Source organism: Lemur catta, chromosome 1 (genome assembly GCF_020740605.2).
Source record: "Lemur catta isolate mLemCat1 chromosome 1, mLemCat1.pri, whole genome shotgun sequence".
NCBI classification, from domain to species: Eukaryota; Metazoa; Chordata; class Mammalia; order Primates; family Lemuridae; genus Lemur; species Lemur catta.
The window spans coordinates 105647217-105667382 of NC_059128.1; the positions used below are offsets into that span (position 1 = coordinate 105647217).

Genomic DNA, 20166 nt, shown 5'->3' on the forward strand with positions numbered 1-20166 from the left:
GCCCGAGGGCTGACTCTAAGTGTGCTCCCCAGCACGGCGAGGGGCGCGGTCCCGCCAGGAGCCGCTGCACCGCGGGAGGGAACCCCGCAGCCCCTCTGCTTGGAGCCCTGGGGGGGAAAGTGGACAGGAGGCGCAGGGCGCCGCCGTCGGTGGGCGCGGGGCTCACCTTGCGAGGGCCGCAGCTCCTCCACCACGCTCCCGGCCGCCGTCTCCTCGTCCCACGCGCCGGCCTCCACCACCTTGTAGCGGCTGCGCGGCTGGCTGAGCACGTGCGGGGTCCGCAGCGCCGCTTCCCGCTCGGCCGCCAGGTCCAGGTCTTGCTGCGCCAGGTGCGCGCGCAGCTGCCGGATCTCGAACTGCGGGCAGAGGGGATCGTCAGCCGCGGGGACCGTCCGCCGGGGCCGCGGGGCCAGGTCGGGGCGCGTCTGGCGCTCGGCTCCTGGCGCGGCGCGTCGGGGCGGGAACGTGCTCCCCGGAAACCTCGCAGCGCACGAACTGCGCGGGCTTCACCTTGCGGGGCCTTCCCCCGTTTCCCAGTAACAAAGCGTGAGCCTGGGCCTCGGTACCTCGCAGTGTGGCCCCGTCCCGCGGAGGGTGGTGGAGGGGGACGCAGCCGTGGTGCGCGGCAAGGCCCGGAGTGCGGTCCCAGGGGTGCGTGACAGAATGAAAGCTCTTTAGGCGCCGTACGCTGATGACTGACAGGGGACAGGAACCCCGGAGCCCTGGGCCCGCGCCACCAGCCTGGGGAGCCCGTCTGGCGTCGCGCGCCGCTGGCTGTCCTGGATCGTGTGTCTCCCAGCGACACCCACTTGTCCCCCACACGGACTGGAGGACGGTGCCGGCCCTGCGGCTTGCCGGCCCTGTGGCCGGGGCAAGTCCCTTCACCGCCCCGGGCCGCGGTCTCCTTATCTGCGAAATGGGGTTCGCTTCCTAAGGGCTTTGTAAGCACTGCACACGTTTTCACTCTGGTGTACTCTGCTGGGGACAGCGTCGTGGAAAGGCTTCCAGACGCCTCTTGGGCTAGCGGCCGAGATGGCGGTTCGGGAGCTTTGCCGGACGTGGGCCCGGGGGAGTACGCGGGACGGCACGGAGGCCTGCCCCGCCACCTAGCGTCCCGCGCACGCGTCGCCGCTCTGACCGGGGAGCGGGGACGGGCCCAGGTGGGTCCGCCGCCCAGGCGCCCCACCCAGGCCGTTGCCCGCTTGCTTACGACTCACATCTAGAGACCAGACCCCTCCCCGGAATGTCACACTGCCCCAGCTGCCTACGTGACGGCACCAGGGAGTTGGTTTGTGGGAGCTGCAAACGCAACTCAGTCAAAACAGGACTCCTCACCGTCTCTCCAAACCTGCTTCTCGGGCGCTTTCATCTCGCTTTGGCTGCAGCCAAAAAATGTAATCACCTCCCTGCTTCCTCTCTTTCCCTCACCCCAACATCCCATCAGCCCCCCAAGTCCAGCCTCACCTCCAAGTCCTAACCCACTTCCCTCCTCCACTGCCAGCTCCCACCCCGACAGCCAGAGCTTCCCTCTGCCATGGGGGCCCAGCAGGAGTCACAGGGACTCTCTCAAACCAAAATCAAACCCCGTCCATACACCTCAGTGCTTTACCACCTCCCGTGGGAGACAGCCCCAACCCCTTACCCATGGCTTAGCAAGCAGGGGCACAATCTGGTCCTGCTCTCCCTGCCCTCCAGACACCAGCTTTCTCAGTTCTCCTTAAAGACACCAAGTGTGTGCTGGTCTCAGGGCCACTTTGCAGCTGCTCCCTCTGTCCCAGATCACAGGGTGACTCCTCCTCAGAGGGCCCTTCCCTGACTCCCCCCCCCAAGGCAGCCCCCCAGGCACTCAGTTGCGTCGACCTATTTGAATTCTCCGCATCGCACTCACCACCTTCTGATATTTTTGTGTATTTATTTTAATGTTTTCTTAATTTTATTTTTATGAAAGTAAAAGACACACAGCTAAAAGCATTCACTAACACTAGGGTGGCCAGGCAGCAACCTGGCATGGGACAACCTCCCAATGTCAGTGTTAACCTCTCAGCGTGTGTGTCTCCGGGTCCATATAGGTTTGCCAGAGAGTCCTTCAGCTTCCTGCCTGGTTTCCTCTGTACTGGGAGCAGGGCAGGGGAATAGGGCAGAGAGTCTCATCTTTAGGGAGAAGGACTTTCGCTTAATCCTCATTTTCAGTTCAGCCCCGTACCCTTGCCCAGGCCTCCCCAACCCAGCGCCCACATGCAGAGCTCTCGGGTTCAGTCTCTCCAGAGGACAAGTCTTTGGACACTTGCAGGGTCCTTGCAGGGTGGGGCCTGGTCTCTTGGCTGTGCAGGATTTGGAAGCGGGGCTGAGGATTTCAAATAGTACGTGTGCAGACTTTTAGCCAACCTCTTTTCCCATGGTCAGCTGCATACTACACCCCCTTCCTCCCAGACTCTCAGGGTTCCGAGGGGAGATTTAGTCTGTTTCTTTCACTGTCCTCTGCAAGCACATTAGTTATAAATTGTCCACTCTGCTGATCAGTGAGCACTTTCTCATCTGATCTCCAAGTATGAGAGATTTCATTGAAATCTCTATCCTCTTTGTCCTGATGGACAAGACTTAAAGAGATGGTTTCTTAATTCTTATGCATTTAGGATTTTTGTCTAATATTTGAGTGGAGTTTGGGGAAGATCAGATGACTGTCTGTGTTCACTATTTTCTTGATGGCCTGCATATCAGTTTACCTCTGTTCACCCCCAGTGCTGTGCTGGTGGAAACGAAAAGAACAGGCAAGGCCTGATTTGTAGTGTATGCTAATCTCTGTGGTGCACATATTCCCACCATGGCTGACTTCAAGCCATCCACAAGATGTTATGGGGAACTGAAAAGAAATGTGCACAGTAGGCTCTCATGGGCCAGGGCGGGCTCCGGTGCACCATGGCCACCCTTCTCCCCAACAGCATATAATCTCCATAAGAGCAGGGACCTTGTCTGTTTTGTTGCCTGGTACACAAGAGTCACTCAGTAAATGTTGTTGAATAAACAAATGCATAAAACTAGTTAGTTTTGTTCAGCTCTGTGGTCTCAGACTGAGCCATAACTGAGCCGCAACCCTAGGCCAAAGACTGAGACTATGCACTAATCCCGACCCTGGTCACGGACTCAGCCCTAATGCCGAGCTCAGACGGGGCTTGTACCCTGTACCTTGACAACCCAGCACTCAAATGGGACTGGTGGTCTTACAAGGTGAAAAAGTGAGGCTGGTCATTATAGGGTGGCTTTTTGTGCGGGGGGAGGGGTGCGAGCCACCCCTCTGGCAGCAGGGTCTCAGAGGTCACTGAGGACCCATGAAGCAACCCTCCCAAGCTCTGCTGGGGCTGGGAGCCCCTCCCACCCAGGCTGATCTAAACCTCCCATGGGCACGCCCAGCCACCTTCTCCAAGGCCACTCTTCTGGACCTGCAGGCCTGGCTAATGGCTTCCCAGGCCACTCGGAAGGGATGCATTATTGATGGCTGGTAATTGATACGGAGTTGCCCAAGAGCGTCCCACTGGAATTCAGGCCAGACAGATGGAGGCCAGGGCTTGCCCAGCCCCAAGCCCACATGTGCAGACATAGGCGCATACAAACAAATAAGTTTTAAAGTAAAGATACAAACTCCAAATGTGTGGTAGTTCTCCCATTCATTCATTCATTCATTCAGGAGGAAGTCAGGTAAGCATGGTGGGGGTCATGTTAAAATTCTGTTACATGTTTGGGCATGAAAATGAAAATTAGATAACAGCAAGGGGGGCCGGCGGCTGCACCACAGGGAACAAGTCCTCTCTGAGAGAGGCTAACCCTGGGTGGTACCGGTGGCAGAGGGGGCAAGGTGTGTACAAGAGACAGAGGACTGGGGAAGTCAGCAGGAGCCCCCCCTAGGCAGAACCTTGTAGCCGCCATCAGATGTTTTAAGGTTGTCGGCCTTTATTTAAAGACCAAAAGAAACCATTAAGTGTTTCAAACAGAAGGGTGGCATGGTGGGCGTGGCAGTATAGTGATCCAGGTGAGCATTTTGAAAGGACCGTGCTGACTGCAGAGTGGAGGACGGACTGGCTGGAGCCAGGGTGGATGGGGAATACCAACTGAGAGGCTACTGCAGCGGTCCATGCCCAAAAGGACCAGCTACGGACTAGAGTGGAGACAGTGGAGATGGAGATAAGAGGATAAGGGATGTATTAGGAGGTGAGAGTGTCAGCACATGGCACGGATTGGAAGGGGGGTGAGGAAGAGGGCAACCTGCTTTGAGGACAGATTTTGGCAAGCTTCATACCCACAGGGTGTGAGGTGCCTGGATGCCCTCTGCGTCACCCTGAGAAGGAATGACTAACTCCTTAGAGGGTAACTGCGGATGGGCCAAATGACTCTCATCCCTGTCACTGGCTGTGACAGCCCAGGGGCTTCTCAGGAAGGGCCAGCAAGACCCTCGGAGCCCAGCTCCCGATTCCTTCTGTACCTAACACAGCCACACGTGCTTCCTTCAGTCGACTGGAGGGCTGTCAAGGGTCCTAGCACAGCAGGGCCTTATTAATTAGATGGGTGCACTGAGGCCTGGAAGAGGGAAGGAGATTTCTGTGCTGGGGGAGGGGGAGGGAAGGGTAGGACCACTTGGTGTGTCAGAAGCAAAGCAGAGCCTGAGCCTGCGCCTCTGGCTTCCAGCCCCCAGGATGTTATGGCAGGGAACTTGCAGCCCTATGGGCAAGATGGAAGTGACTCGCCCAACAGAATACAGGGCAGCTTGATGGTAGCAGGGGCCAGGAGAGAGCAGGAGGTCCCCACGGGGGAACACACAAGGGCTGGAGGCCCATCACCCCTCTCTCACTCTGACTTTGGGTAGGCCCCTTTTCCTCTCTGGGCCTCGGTTTCACTGTGTGTCCAATAAGCCAAATGGACTAGCTGAATTCTGAGTCTATGACGAGCTCTGTGCTGGCTCTGGGACCCTAGCTGGGAGGGAACAAAGTATAAGTGCCAGTTCACGCTTGGGGCTGTCTTGAGGGCCATCCCCTGCTCCCTGCTAAAATGCCCCATTCCCAGAGGACCGACTCTTTAGAGAAAGATAACATAATCCAGAATCTTTAGAATGTGTCATCAACAATGTGTAGCATATGATGAGAATTATTAGTTATGCAAATAAGCAGGAAAAACTGATCAAGACATAAAGCAGTTAATAGAAGCTGACCTGTGAAAATATATGAGTTAATAAATATAAGGACTTCAAAATAACTATGATCAATATGTTAAAGAAAGGGGGAAAGATGGACAAAATGAATGTATTAATGGTATTTCAGCAGATAGAACCTATGAAAGGAATCAAATCAAACTTTTAGAACCTTTAACATACAGTGTCTAAAATTGAGCACTTGGATGGGTTTCACAGCAGACCAGACATAGCAGAAATAGGGTTGTTAAACTTGAAGGTAGATCTATAGAAAAATACCAAAACTTACAGCCAGAAAGAGAGAGGGGGTGGGGAAACAGATTAGGATGTCGGGGAGACTCGAGGCACGATCAGTGCACACGTACACCGGAGCTCCAGAAGGAGAATGGAAGAATGGGGCAAAAGCATAAATAAGGAAATCACGGCCAAGAACTTTCCAAATCTAACAAAAAACATCAACCCACAAATTCAAGGAACTTAGAAACTCCTAAGCAGGATAACAAACAAACAAAAAAATGCCCCACACCTAGACACACCACAGTCGGCTGCAGAAGACAGTAGGAAGAAAGGCTGCAGCACTCGGGCTCCCCGGGACGTGGGCCTCTGGGAGAGAGGGTGCATGTGGCTTTGATGAAGCAGATTTTCCACTGGCAAGCTGGCCCAGCGGAAAAAAAAATACCATCCCCAGGCTTGGGGAGAATTAAAGTGCATTCATAGCCCCATTTAGTGCACGTCATTAGCTAAGTATTTCTAATCAGATGGCCTGGCCAATCAGCTGGGATCCACAGGGAAGCCCTCAGCGTGCATTACTGCAGTGAGTCAGGCCCCTTCCCTCAGGGCTGGGCTTTTAATGCATGCCCAGGCAGGGCAGGCCCACTGGGGCGGCAGGGCAGGCACACCCAGCGCTTCTCTGCCTTTAATGGTCTGGTTGTGGAGTCCAACTGACACAGGCCTTGGCCTGATCAATGCACACTTTGGCCAGAAGCTCGATGGATCTAATGCAATAGCAATAACTTTGCCCCATCCTATTAGTGCTGTCTGCACAGACTGCCCTGCCTTCAAACCCATCTGCTGTTGGGATGGCATCCAATGTTTATTTCCATTAGTTTTGCCATTGTTGGTAACAATAAAAATCAGGAGATAGTTGCAAACTAATGATTTAGGAGCAGGGTAAAGCCGAGATCGACCTTGGCTCCTTTCCATCCACTGTGAAGAGGACTGGTAGTTGGCCATAAATTTAAATTATGGCAAAAGGATAACATAAGTTATTCTTCTGATGGCTAATTTTATCAGCTAAATAGGCTTGTCATTAAAGCTATCGGCTGTTTTACAAATCACTTCCCATGTTTAAAAAAACTCCACTTCCCACAGTGGAGATGGGGAAGAATCCAGGTAACAAAGGCTATTGTGCTGAACGGGGGGCTTGTGGCCTCTGCAGGAAGCAAAGGACTCTGGAATAAGCCAGCCTCAAGCCCCACCCTGGCAGCCAGGGTGGGACCCCGTTCCTCTAGTTTCCTGCAATTCCTGCCCTTTAGCCCCTTCTCTGAGCTTCCAGCCCCCTCTTAAACGTGAGTGCCCTCTGCAGAGCCGTCCGCATTCTCTCAGCGCGCTGAGCACCTGGGAGCAACAGCGTCCAGGGCGAGGCCCAGATGGGGAGACAGGCCCGGCTCCCAGCCAGGCGACCCACCACCTCCCAAGCCAGCTCTGGCTCCTGCACCTGAAAGCAAGAGGGCACGTGGGGCAGGTGACAACCCCCTTCTCCCCATGCCTTCCTCCATCAGAAATTCCTACAGCTTGGAGGGTCAAGATTATCATCTTGTTTCTCCAGAAAACAGGCCAGGGAGCCATGCATTCCTCCAGGGAGGACTCTGCAAGTGTGGCCGTGCCTCCTGCTGTGTTGGAAGTGGGGAAGGGCGGGGAGTGTTGTAAGCCCACTGGCCTTGTTTTATGGTGACCGTGCAGGCAACCGTTTTCTCTTCGTCTTGGGCTCACAGACCACTTCTGACAGTATCTGGTGGTGTCTTTAGCTGGGACTGTGTAACAGAATCTTGCCAATGAAATGGGGGCAGAAGCAATCTCACCACTTCTAGACCTGGCTGATGAATACCTGCTGTGCCTCCTTCTCCACTCTCCCTTTCTCATCCCCTGGCTGACTGGTTAAGACTCACAGTAGTTAGAGGAAGAAGCAGCCACAAAATGGAAGAAGCCTGGAGGCCAAAGTGACTGTGTGGAACAGAGTGTTCCTCTACCAGCTACCCATTGCACTGGGCTGTGATGGGCGTGACAAATACTAATATGTTCCTCTTGCGTTAGGCCGCTGAGATTTCTGGATTTGATGCAGCAGCTAGTGTTACTCACTCTAACTAATATGACTTGTGCAGATGCCCTATTTCTGGTGTGGGGAAACGGACACTGAAGCCCTGGGGTCCCTTCCTAGCCCTTCCGTGACAAACTGCAGGCCCTGGGCAAGGAACAGCCTCTTTGAGCTCAGACTTTCCACCTGTGAAGGGGTGACTAGGACCTGGCCTATCGACTTTCACTGTCAAAGTCAAAATGAGCTAAAGCATGACTGTGCATTGGTCAATGATCACTATAATGCAAATGCATTTAGTATTATTTTTATTCTCTCTCCCTCTCTCTTTTTCACACTTACTGACAGCCTCCAGTGGGACAGACTTTATATATATTACTTCATTTAATTTGATCCTCACAGCGTCCACGTGTGACATGAGCTTCGTTGCCTCCATTTTTCCAGTGAGAAGCCAGGCTCAGGGACTAAGGGGGGACAGGTAGTTGCTGGTGGAGCTAGGGTTTGAATCCAGCCTGCCGGCTCCCTGTGCCAGAGAATTGTTTCCACCCCCCACGCTGCCCACAAGCGACTCCACTTTCAGGAACTGACGCTTGCCTGAGCTCTAAGGCTGTCTGTCCTAAGCAGCTCCCAGGCTCCACTGGCCTCCTTGGAGGCTGGACCTCGAGTCACCCTAAACTGAATCTCCTATCGATCAGTGTTTTGCCAACGATCTCAGGGCAAATGGTGCTAAGGATGGAGACTTAACTTCCCTCTGTGCTTCCTGTAGGACCCAGCAGAGAAGAGAAACCGACTTTGACAGGGGGCAAGGTCAGAGTGTACTGTTTTGTGCCAAAAGCTATTGTAAAGCTTAAAAGGCAAAAGGAAGATATAACACGGACTTCAGAATATGGTTTGGAATTAGAGCAAGATCCTAGGCATGGATGTACACGGAATCTCAGAAGTGGTTTTGTGAGACGAGTCAGAAGAATGTATCATTGCACTGATGTAACCGCTGCATCTAAAACAGCTTTGATTTCTGAAGCTGCCAGTACAAAGAGAGAGACAGAAGCTCACACGGTCTCTCTGAAGGACAGCCACTGGCGTCCACCTCTGGGTACCAGTGAGACTAACTCTTAAGAAAATTCTGGCCAGGATCCAGACAGAAAAAAATGAAAGTGAATGGAAAGGATTTCCCAGCTAAAGGATGTTGGGCCTGGGGGTCTGAGGCTCTGTGCGCCCCTCACAGCAGGGGCAGGTGGGAGCGACTGCAGTAGGCCAGCCAGGGCTTGGGAGGGGTACGACTGACCCACAGAGTGTCTTCCCTCCTCCCAGGACCCTCGGGACTCCCTTCCTGGGAGGGCTCTGTGGAGAATGAGGTGTGCCCCGTGGTCAGAAGAAATAGCAGCAGTGAGGAAAGCAGGGAATCCCACCTCCCCGTCGTAACCAGAGGGAGAGTGCGGCCCAGCAGGGAAAACACTGGAGCGAGCCCTGAGACCTCTGTCTTCATCCTCACCCCAACCGCTGTGCAGGGCTGGACACACCTATCTCCTCCTCCGGGCCTCGCACCCCCCATCTGCCAAATCCTGGACTGGACCAGCTGCTCTCAAAGGGACCTTCCATCTGTACCATAAGGTGGCTCTGGGTGAGGAAGGAGCTGCCCTGGGGCACTGAGGATGAAGGTTCCAGGTATCTGTGCAAGAGACCAGCAAGCAAGGTGATCCGGGAGTCTCCGCAGGGTCACGGTAAGAAGTAATTTAGTCTTTTTAAAAAAGCTAAGATGAAAAAGCAAGAGAGTAACTTTATAATGGAGAAAGAAGCTGACGAACACTCCCTCAGCCCGGTGATGGAGGTCCACACGAACAGCGACAAGCCGTGTTGACGGTCAGCCTCCCGACATGATGTGACATGACGTGACAGGCACTTCACCTCCGTGATCCTCCTGCCCGGCGCCCAGCGCCCAGGCTCACAGGCGGGAAGCACCAGACTTTCCCCACAGAGGGCTGCGTTCCTGTAACATTCCTGAGCACTGCCCCTCAAAACCGTCACGGTCATCAAAAGCCAAGCAAGCTCCGGGATGTGTTCACAGCCGAGAGGAGCCCAAGGAGACCTGACAATAAATGTAATGTGGTGTCGCAGGCGGATCCCTGAGCGAAAAAGGACATAAAAGATGAAAAGGAAAGAATCTAAATAGTGATATTGGTGCATTCAAGGCGACAAATGGTGACACTGACGTCAGATGTTAGTAACGGGCACCGAGTGCAGGTGTGCAGGGAACCGCACTATCCTCACAGCTCTTTTAGGAATCTAAAACCGATCTAAACAAATGTTATTTTAAAAAAAGAGCTAAGACGGATGAAGTCATGGCAAATAGTTAGACAAGCAAATCCCGGGGAGAGAGCAGGAGGACGCAACGTAGGTGTGTTTAAGGCGGGCCCCGACACATTTCACTGGAACTTTGGTGACTGTCAAGTTTTTAGGCAGCTTATATGAATTTGGTTTGCACGCTGCTCCATTAAACTCTGAGAAGTCAAGCAAGGAGAGAGAGCAAGAGTTTGTGACAAAGGTGACTAGAAGAGCCTGGAATGGGGTGACAGGGAGCCTGTGCATAACCTGATCAACGTTTTCCCTGCAGGCTGAGAAGTGCCACAAGGAGAAGAAACAAGAAAGCAGGGTAGAGCGTGACAGGCTGGGAAAGAACAGTGCCCGCCGTCGGGGCACCGGGATCTGCACCCGCTGGAAGGACCCTGCGCCCGCTGGGCACACCTGGGGACAGTTCTTACTCCTGAGAGGGATGTGGGGGCAGGTGGGGCGGGACGGGGCGGTGGGGGGGGGCTGGCGGGGGTTACTGTGCCACTACTTGTCCCGCGCCAGGCTCTAGGCGAAGCAATCTCACAACCATTCTGCAAGGATTTTATTACTCTCCCTGTTTCCCACATTAGGAAAACCAAAGTGCCCAGAGCCACACGAGGCCAGTCAGTGGCTGAGCTGGCTTTGAGCCCTGGGCAAACCTGAGTTCAAAGCCGGCTGGAAGAGTATTTAGAACAGTCTACTCTCAATCATCCCACGTGCTGCTCTGTCCAAGGGTGTGACTGTCCCTGGCACTCCATGGGCCCACACTTTCGTTTCATTAAGGGTATTTGTTACCCCGTTAAGTCTCGGACGTGGTCTCAAAATACAGCTGCAAATGCGGCGTCTGTCTGCTCTGCCCCGTGGAGCGGGCACCTCCGAGCTTTGGGACAGCAGCCTTCCCGGTCTCTCTGTGCATGGGCCAGGCACCCTCCCCACACTCCCTGGCGGCCCCGCTGGGACTCCAGCCTGTCTGGCCCTTTTTGCTGTCTTCACTAAGATGACAGGCTTCAGGTGCTTTTTAAATTAAAATGGTTTGTTTCTGTTCATCTCTTTTCCAGATGTCACTACCTAGAGGGAATCTGTCTTTATTTATTGGCTCTTTCCTGTGCAGAATCCAAGGGAGTCTCCCTCCAGCTGAGACCCCCGGCAAGGAGGCCACATGTGGGGAGTGACTTGAACCGGGACGCCAGGAACCGGGGGCCTCTGGGGGACTCAGGACAGAGGTCAGGTGGAGATCATGGGAGGGGGTTTGCCACGAGGATTTTCTCCTGGCCACGTGGCACATGTGCTGCCGAGGTGAGGCGTGTGGCAGGGTCAGCGTGTCCCTGCTGGGCTGGGAGGCTGTAAATTTATGAGGGGCAGATGCGGCCCTGTGGCGATGCCTCTCACGTTGCCAACTGCAGTGAAGTAGAGTGTTTACTTCCCTATTAGACAGTAGACTCAGAACTACCTGATCACCTTCCAGGCAGTTTTTGGGTGACACCCTGAAGTGTCCCCTCCTCCCTTCTCCTGCCCAAACCCAGGCTTCTGTCACCTGGGTGGTTGCTGCAGCCCCTCTACTCCGTCTTCCGTCTCCACCCCACCCTCTCCCATCTGTCCCTCCCGCCGCTGCAGCCAGATCCCTCCCGCTCCTGCTTCTACTACGCCGGGTTTCCTCTCTCCCCACGGGATAAAGCCCCAACTCCCCAGTCAGCCACGGAGCCCTCCCCAAGCCTGCCTCCAGGTCCTCCCCGCCTCCCTCTGCTCCCACCGAACAGCCCTGAGCTCCCCGGGCACCGCCCCATGCCGCGCTCTGCCTGGCGCCCTCTCCAAGTGGCCCTGCTCAGCGTCAGCTCCCCGGGGAAGCCCTCCCCACCAGACACGCCCTGGCGAAGCAGGCATCTGGCCAGACCGCCAGACTCGCTGAGTCACCCAGAGCCCTGTGAGGGTGGGGGCCTGTCCAGGGTGGCGTCCTCAGTGCCCAGCACAAGTCCAGCACCGAGCAGGCCCTCGATGGTGCTGGCTGACCAGATGGAGAGGCGACACAACGAATGAGGCTGAGGCGGGCTGCACAGGGGCTGGGACGTCTATGTTCCCAGCCTAGGGTTCCCTATGGACGGCCTGCACTCAGGACCCTCGGACAGTGTGCTCTGCTCCTGAGGGCTGTGTCCTCTGACAGGCCCTCTTGTCACCCATAAGCATCTGTGCTGAAACGAAAGGTCATGGTGTTCCCGAAGAAGATAAAAAGATTTGGTTCCCTGACAGACATTCCAAGGGGATGATTTTTAAGATGCTGCATGCATGTTCCCAGGGGGATACTTCCTGGGGTTGCTTGTGGTGACATTCCATAGACTCCCCCACACCGTCTGTGAGAGGTTGGGGTTGAGAAGCTCAAGAGATGCACTGAACACACATTTACCAAGACCCGCGGAGGTGCGGGCCACGGGGCTGGGGCATGAAGGTGAGCTGGGCGGGGTTCGCCAGTCGGGAACGACCAGTGAGCACTGCCAGTGAGGGCTGCAGAGCTGGGGGCATGGCAGAGGCTGCCGGGGGAGGGGGTGCCATGCTCTGTAGAGAAGCCAGGGCTTGAATCAGCTAGGCAGAGCTTGTGAGGGGCAGGGATTCAGGTAAGGGGCAATCGTGACCAGAACCCATGAAGAGGGAAGGCATGGGGATTGTTAGAATGACAGGTGACTCCATTTGGCACAATCAGAGTGTTTATGCACCAGACACATGCGACATGAGGTTGACAAGACAGGCAGACACATGGCAGGCCCATATGAGAGGTGAGATCTCAGCCCTGAGACCCCCGTGGGGAGCGCCTGACCCCCAGGGTGCCCATCCTCACTGCACCGCAAGCCAGAAGGGCTCGGTGCCCACAGGGATCGCAGCTGCGGGCACTCCACACCAGGGCTGGCCCTGATTGCTGTGGGCTTGGCTTCTCTGGCTCCTGGAGTAAGGGGCAGTGGCCCTGTCCTTTCCCAGAACCCAAGGGGTAGAATAGCAGCAACCACACATGTCATTTGGTCCACACCCCACCCCGCCACATTCCCCCACCTTGCCAGTCCCCTCAGTGGCATTCCCACCTTACAACCTGGCCCTGGAACCTTCCCTGCTCCCAAGGCCGTGTTTCTACAAAGCTTTGCAGCCTTGCTGAGAGATCCAGCTGCCACCACCTCCCGAGCACCCCAGTCCCCTCCCCCAAACTCCTCTGTCCTGTTCACATGGGAGCAGCCCCTCATCCTACAGATGAAGGAGCTGAGGGCAGAGAGGTGGCAGAACTCAGCTGGAGTCCTGCGGGGCAGGAGCGGCGGTGCCGGGCCTTGCGTTCAGGCCTCTGCTTCCCAGACGGGGCCCCTCCCTTGGCTCTGCTAGGCCCACCCTTGCAGGGCCCACTGCCTGTCTCTGAGCCTCTGTCATGGCTCCTGGAGGACAGAGAGCACTGCTAACATCTCTTTGGGGTGTCTGGGTATCCTGAGTGGCAACAAGCCCACAGTGGTGCCCAGCAACCCGCAGCAGACAGAATCAGTCCCCTGCTTCAGAGACCATTTCTCCGAGGAGACTGATGAATGGAGTGGGCCACTCCGCAGGCTCAGGCTGGGGAGCTGCAGGGCCACCGTGGGGTGACGAAAAGAATGGGGGTCCGGTCCAGGCCTGGCTGGGCTGGCACCAGTGACCTTGGAGATGTGTTCCCCTCTCTGGGCTTCAGGCTCCCATGGGTCCAAAGGGCTGGAGGAGCTCCCTGATCTCTGGGGCCCCTGCAGTTCTGGTGTCCTGTGGCTGTAAGCACTACCAGTGTCCCCAGCAAGGCTCTGGACAGAAATGGATAGAACTGAAAGTGGCCATGTGTTACCCCTTGCTCCTGACAGATCTGTGTCAGTCTCTCCAGCTGCTCGTCTTGGATGACCTTGGCCTTCTCGTACTGCTGGATAACCATCTCCATCTCCACTTTCACTGGCAAGACATAGGCTGGAAGACAAAGACAGCCCTGTGAAGATCTCAGCAGTGGCAGGGCTCAGCCCGGCATTCAGCCAGCAGCAGGTTTGAGGCCTGTCCCCTGAGGACGGAACGGGGGGGTGGGGGGCGGGTGGCACACGTCCAGGCACTCAACAGCATCCAGAAAGTACAAGAGGGCTACAACCTTGACTCACAGGTCCAAGACAGCTGTGTCCCTCCTTTCCATAGTGACAGAAGCTTCACTTTTGGGCTGTGTGCCCAGCTGCCTGGAATAAACACTATTCTCCAGCCTCCCTGGCAGCTGTGGGTGGCCATAGACCACCTCTGGACAACAGGATGCTACCGGAGGTAGAATGCAGTGGCTTCCAGAAGCCTTCCTTTAAAAGCAGTGCAACTACTTTGGAAAATGGTTTGGGATATGTTAAGCAAAGATTCACCCTGTGATCTAGCTACCTAAGGGAAATGGAAACATACCTCTACACAAACAATTGTACGTGACTGTTTGTAGCAGCATCACTCCTAATAGCCAAAAAGTGGCAACAACAGAAACATTCATTGACAGATGAACAGAGAAATAAAATGCAGTCTACCCATACCATGGAACCCTACTTGACAGTTCAAAGGATTGAGGTGCTTGTATGAACTGCAACGCAGGTGAACCTTGGACACATCACGTTAACTGAAAGAAGCCAGACACAAAAGACTGCATATCATATGATTCCATCATATGACTTGTCCAGAATAGGCAAATGTACAGAGATGGCAAATAGGTTAGTATTTGCCTCGGGCTGAGCAGGGAATGGGAAGTGACTGCTGGTGAGGATGGAGTTTCTTTCTGGAGTGATGAAAATGCTCTAAACTTAGATTTCGGTGATGGTTGCACAACTCTATAAATACACTAAAAATCAATAAATTGCGGACTTTAAATGGGTGGATTTAATTGTGAATTATATCTTAATAAAGATGTTTAACAAGAAAAGGCAGCTGGGGCTTTATCTTCTTCCTCCCTGCCTCCTTCCTATTGGCCATAATGCACTGCAGCCGCCATCTTGGACCAGGAGGTGACTGAATAGTAGGCTAAGTGCGTAGAGCAACAACACAGAAGGAACCTGGGATCTTGACTACAGGGAGTGAGTGCCATATCAGCTTTGGACCACCTACCTGCAGACTTTTGTGTGAAAGAAAGAAGCTTCTGTTTTGCTTAAGACATGTTATTCTGGGTCTCTGTCACTCAGATGATCCTATTTATAATTGACACACACAGTGAAACCCAGAGGAGAAAAGCTGGACTCTGAGTATGAGATGCCCCAGCAGTCCCGTGGACCCCTCCCTTGGTTGTACTCTAGGCTCCTCGGAAGTCTCAGTATCAACTCCCGACTTTGACCTGGCCCTGCCCTTCACATTCTTCTCACACCTCTCAGAATCCAGCCCTTCCTGACTCTTTAGAAACCTCCGGTCACATGCCTCCTGCCACTGCGTTCTAGAGCCCTTCTCATCCTAGCCTCCAGGTCCCCTCTCCAACCACAGCCTCCCCACCTCCAGATGTCCTCTGGCTATTGCAGGAATCATGCAGAAAATGGAAATCAGGAATTTTCTGTTTGCTTCCCAACCTGAGGGCAGGCCATGTGTCCCTAAGACCAATCTCCAGACTCAGGGGCTGCCCCAAGCTGCTGCCACCTCAGATCTCTGCTGAAGGCCAGTTCACACTAGGGCCAGAGTAGCAAATTAACGCCCATCTGTTCACCAGCAGGTGAACAGCAGGTGCCATGAGGCTCCTGGTGGCACGACAATGCCTGACGTGTCAGGAAAAAGGGGGGACAGCTGGGAAGAGCCTTCACAATGGGGGCCGTCAACCCCATTACTGTGAGAGTGTACAGCTGTCTGCAGCTGGCAGGAAGAGCCAGAAGGCGCCGCTCCCGCCGGAGGGGAGCGGATGTTCTCATTGTCAGAGCCAAGAACAGGGCCCCGAGCAGATGGGGAGACGTGAACAGCCAAAGAGCATGGGTGGGTCTCAGGGGTCCTGGGCTCCCCTCTCCCCTTTGGCTTCTGAGCCTGATTCACTGTGTGACCCTCATCCCTCTTGACCTCAGTTTCCCCATGTGCGAATTGAGAGGAGTGGACTAGATGATCTCCCAGAGCCTTCCTAGCCCCCAAAGGCTTCCAAAGTTGGACCCAAACACATTCCAGTTTGATGAAGATTCTGTCTCAGGGGCTCCCTGCTGAGACATCAGTGTGGACATCAGGACCAAAGCCCAGTGTTCACGGGGTGGGATGTGGGGTGGGGGCGCAGGGAGGGACGCCCACCCCAGGACTGGAGACCCTGGAGGATACCCTACCTGCCTTGTACTGGCTGGGCAAATGCTGCTGGAGACTTCTCATGGCTACAATTTCTATCATTTGTAGCCAAAATTCAGGGCCAGAAAAGACCTTAGCATCTATCCGAGTGGTTTGAAAGCTGTGTTCCAGAAGGCCTGGTAGTTCCTTAGAGGGGTCTCGGGGGCAAGGTGAGGGCAAGGAGATGGGCTCAGGCCCCTCACTCTGAGTGGACCAAACAGCTCCACTCTTGGTCTGCTTTACACACTGGGCAAGATTTTGCAGAAGGAAAAAAAAAAAAAGCTTTGGAACCATCATGTGTGCCCCCTCCTGGTCCCTCTGGGGACCTCTCCTGGAGAGGTCGACCAGCCATCGGCGAGTGGCTCTGGGCCAAGTCTGGCTGAGGTGCAGTAGGCCTCCTAGTCATGGCGCCAGGGGCCAAGGACCACCCTCTGGAGCCCAGTGACTGGAGTCTTCCCTCCTCCCTAAGACGACCTCAGTGCCCCCTGTGTGATCGTCCTCCCGGCCACCCTACCCTGGGACTTCTAAACCTGGGGTTTCCTTCCGTCCCTCCCCACCCAGGCCTCCCTCCTCTGGGGGACACACTCTGGGCTGGAAACATAAGAGCCTCCTGGGTCAGGACACATGTCCCTAGGCGAGGGTGGCGTGTGGTGAAGGACCAGGTCACACTGTCTCCGGGAAGGAGACCCTGAGGTAGAAGTGCGTGTCGCTAAAGGCGAGCAGAACACGGGCCGGGACCCAGCTGGCCAGCAGCTCCCACAGTGATGTTCTCTCCCAGTGTGAAGGCCAACAGGCCGGGGGCACCGCCTTGTCCTTGGAGAACACAAGGTGGGACAGACAGGCAAGGACAGACAAGATGACCTGGATAGAGCCAGTGGGGGTCTGCGGCCATCGGGAGCCAGGGGCAGGTGTGCGTCAGGACACCGGGGTGTAAAGAGCTGCCCTCTCCCGGATGGCAGGCCCTGATGTGAGCTCTTGGGTGGAGGCCGGCTGTCCGGGCGCCATCCAGGCTGCGTCAGGACGAACGTGTGACCTCTGAGTGTGCAGTGGGGCACTCCAGTGTGTGCCCGTGACACCTGAGCGGTGTGAGTGCAGACCAGGATGGCGAATGAGCAGGACAGGCTTAGTTCCCTCCACACCGACAGTCTCACCCTCCACCGTGCTGCGCGGGGCTGTCCCCATATCACACGGTCTCTCTCCTCTCGGTGAATGGCTCCAGTTTCCAGAGCAGCCCCTGCCGCCCCACCAGCCCCACCGATCCCTTTCAGGCCACTCACCATCAATGACCCTCTTCACCCGCCAGATCCGGAGCATGATGATGAGGCTGATGGCGTCCCAGGGGCTCCTGGGCCCGTTGGCCACGGTGGATGCCACCATCGGGGCCAAGGACAGGATGATCACAGCCCCGTCAAAGACCTGTGGGAGGAGGCATATCTCAGCACTCAGGGCCAGGGACCAGGCAAAGCGGCTTCTCCAGGGGCCTGGGCTCTCATAGAAGGTCACCCCATACCTGGCCAGCCCTCCTGACCCTCCTCAGTCTTTAGGGGTCTCCCCCCTCCTAAATGTGCTTCTGCGCACCCTCTATCCTCCAAGTGATCTCAGCCCATCTCCAGCCCTCAGTTCAGACAGCCTTGGGCTGTCTCACCCCTTCTCAGGTTGGGGCCTGGATCCTAGGCCCTGGGCAGAGCTGGCCTGAACCCCGCACTGGCAGGGTAAGGGCTGAGGGCAGGCACGGGGTGCTTCCTTCCCTGGGGGAGCAGGACCTGGGGCCCACATCTCATCTTTGTCCAGCACAGAGTGCCTGACCCTTCAGGGGCGGGGCTAGGTGAGGAGGTGTGCAGCCTGCACAATTTATTAAGCCCTGGGCCCTGACCTCCATCTGCCTGCCCCAGCCGGGCCTCCATCCGAGCCTCTCATGGGCCAGGCCCTCTGTGTCAGCTCCCAGCTTGAGCCCAAAGAGGCCAAGATATGGATGGAGAGGAGAGGAAGAAGTGGGCGGCAGCGCTGACCGCCTTGCCTTGGCATGTGCACAAATGCCAGCAGCAGCCAGGGCTCCCCCGCATGCCACCCCACCCTCTGCACCCCACCTCTGGGGACAGGGAGCAGAGTGGAAACCCAGGCTGAGAAGCGCTTTTACAGTTTCCTGCCCAGTGGATTTGTTTTAAAACACATCTCAAAAGCTTTTCAAAGTGATTCAAAAATAAATTTTAAAAGTTTGCAGAACTTCAAGGAGATTGTTTGAGAGCGTCCCTTTGCTGGAAACTATCCAGTCGGCCCTCCCCAGCCTCCACCCTTTCCCTGCTCCACCCCGGTGCGCTGCGGGAAGGAACCAGGCTTTTTTGATGGCTCCCAACCTGGAATGGATGGGACAGTGACATTTTCCAGCTTCCAGGCTGGCTCGGTTGGGGTCTGGGGGTAGACGTTGTTCTTTTTACCTCTATTTTGTTCTCGATGTAATCCCAGATCCCAAGCACCACGATCCGCAGAACAGTCTGAGGAGAGAAAGAGAAAAGAGGTGACTGTTCTCCAGCCCCTGGCCCAGCAGCGAAGACTCCAGAGCTCAGCATGCAGAGCTCTGCTTCCTTGCTCGGTGATGCGGGAAAGCCTCCACCATCTCCCGAGCATTCTCACCCACGTGCCCTCTCCAGCCCTAGTGCCAGTGCCCAGCTCCAGAGCCTCCTGTTGGCTCCCAGCCTGCAGGGTCTGCCCCTCCCGCCCTCTGTGTGCCATCCCTGGGCACCCCCAGCACCAACTGTGCCAGCTCTCGCTCAGAACCCTTCAGAGCTCCCAATACCTAGAGAATACACTCCAAATCCCTTGGAATGATACTCAGGACCCTGCCTCCCTCACCTGCATCCTCTTTTCCCACTCCCTTCATGCCCCAAACCACTTAGAAATATTCAAACATGCAAGCTCTCTCTCCTACTGCCTTGTTTTTGCATGAGGCTACAGTCGACTCCCTTTCCAACCCCAAATCTCTTCTCTCCTTCTACAATGATGGAAGCCTCAGCATGGCCACCCAGCTGAAGACTACATTTCCCAGCCTTCCTTGAGTCCAGGAGTGGCCATGTGACTATATTCTGGCCAATGGCTAGTAAGCAGAAGCACTGAGTACAACTTTTGGGCTGTGGGCTTAAATGGATTCGGCTCTTCCTCCTCTTTCCCTCTTCCCAAAGACTGGAATGTGGGTGTGTAGGTGTGACGGTGAGCCGTCTTCAACTAAGGAGGGCCAGACAACAAGATGGAAGCCTGCCGGGTCCCCACCAGCCCAAGCCACCACGTCAGCTTTACCTGCTTACCCAACGTGTTCTTCCATGAATGAAAAAACGCATGCATGAATGGATAATTCCTAAATGCTGCTGCCTTCGGGAGTGGTCTCCTCACCAAGACTGCATCTTTCTCCAAAGAAGCTTCTTAAAAGCTGGTCTTATATGATCCTGCCACATTCTTCTGTAGGCTATTCCTTGAGCCAAGATGACTTTAATTCATAGTAATTCACACCAGGTGCCCCTCTCCTACCTGCCTGTAGTGCAAGACCAGCCTGCTGAACTCAGCGAGGCTGCCCCAGTCTGTGGAACATCACCCATACTGGTTATGCCACGGAAAGGCTGGCTGGTAAAATCTATCTCTTCGTGTAAAGGATGATCCTGACTTCCGTGAAGGAGGAGAAAGTGGGATGCTGGTGGTGGCCAGTCATGTCACCTTCTTTGAGTACACAGAGGAACATGTGGCAGCCTGATGTCTACTCCTTTATGGCTTCCCAGTCTCTGGGCTGGTGGACCCATGCTTGACTGCAAGGCAGCTCCCAGGGGTGGGAAGAGATCTGGTTGGGGGTCCAAGATACCTTGAGGTTACAGCTCTATAATGGGCTGTTTCTGTGGCCTTGGGAAAGTCAACTTCCCTCGCTGGGCCCCAGTGTCTCCTTCTGCCAGAGATACGCACGATACAATTCCTCCCGATATTTATGAGAATAACATCTACCTTCTAGTAGATGCCAGTAAGTGCCAGACCCTGGCCACCCTCCCTTACTTGTGATTCTCATCTTACAGAGAGGGTCAGAGAGGTTAAAAAAGCTACCCAA

The 20166-nt window shown here is 55.2% G+C and overlaps 1 protein-coding gene and 1 long non-coding RNA gene across 3 annotated transcripts in view; one reads left to right on the plus strand and one right to left on the minus strand.

Moving 5' to 3' along the window:
- Positions 1-13724, plus strand: part of LOC123631882 — a 33709-nt gene extending 19985 nt beyond the window's left edge. Inside the window, exon 3 of the long non-coding RNA XR_006733251.1 lies at positions 13664-13724. This is a non-coding gene — a long non-coding RNA (uncharacterized LOC123631882). The remainder of the gene's footprint in view (positions 1-13663) is intronic.
- TMEM266 (transmembrane protein 266) overlaps positions 1-20166 on the minus strand; it is a 44381-nt gene that overhangs the window by 11353 nt on the left and 12862 nt on the right. For both annotated transcript variants that reach the window (XM_045541936.1, XM_045541926.1), the window contains 4 exons: positions 18521-18577; positions 17363-17501; positions 13648-13763; positions 167-356 (listed from right to left, as the gene is read on the minus strand). In XM_045541936.1, the coding sequence (XP_045397892.1) occupies positions 167-356; positions 13648-13763; positions 17363-17462 (406 nt within the window). In that variant the 5' untranslated portion in view covers positions 17463-17501; positions 18521-18577. The remainder of the gene's footprint in view (positions 1-166; positions 357-13647; positions 13764-17362; positions 17502-18520; positions 18578-20166) is intronic.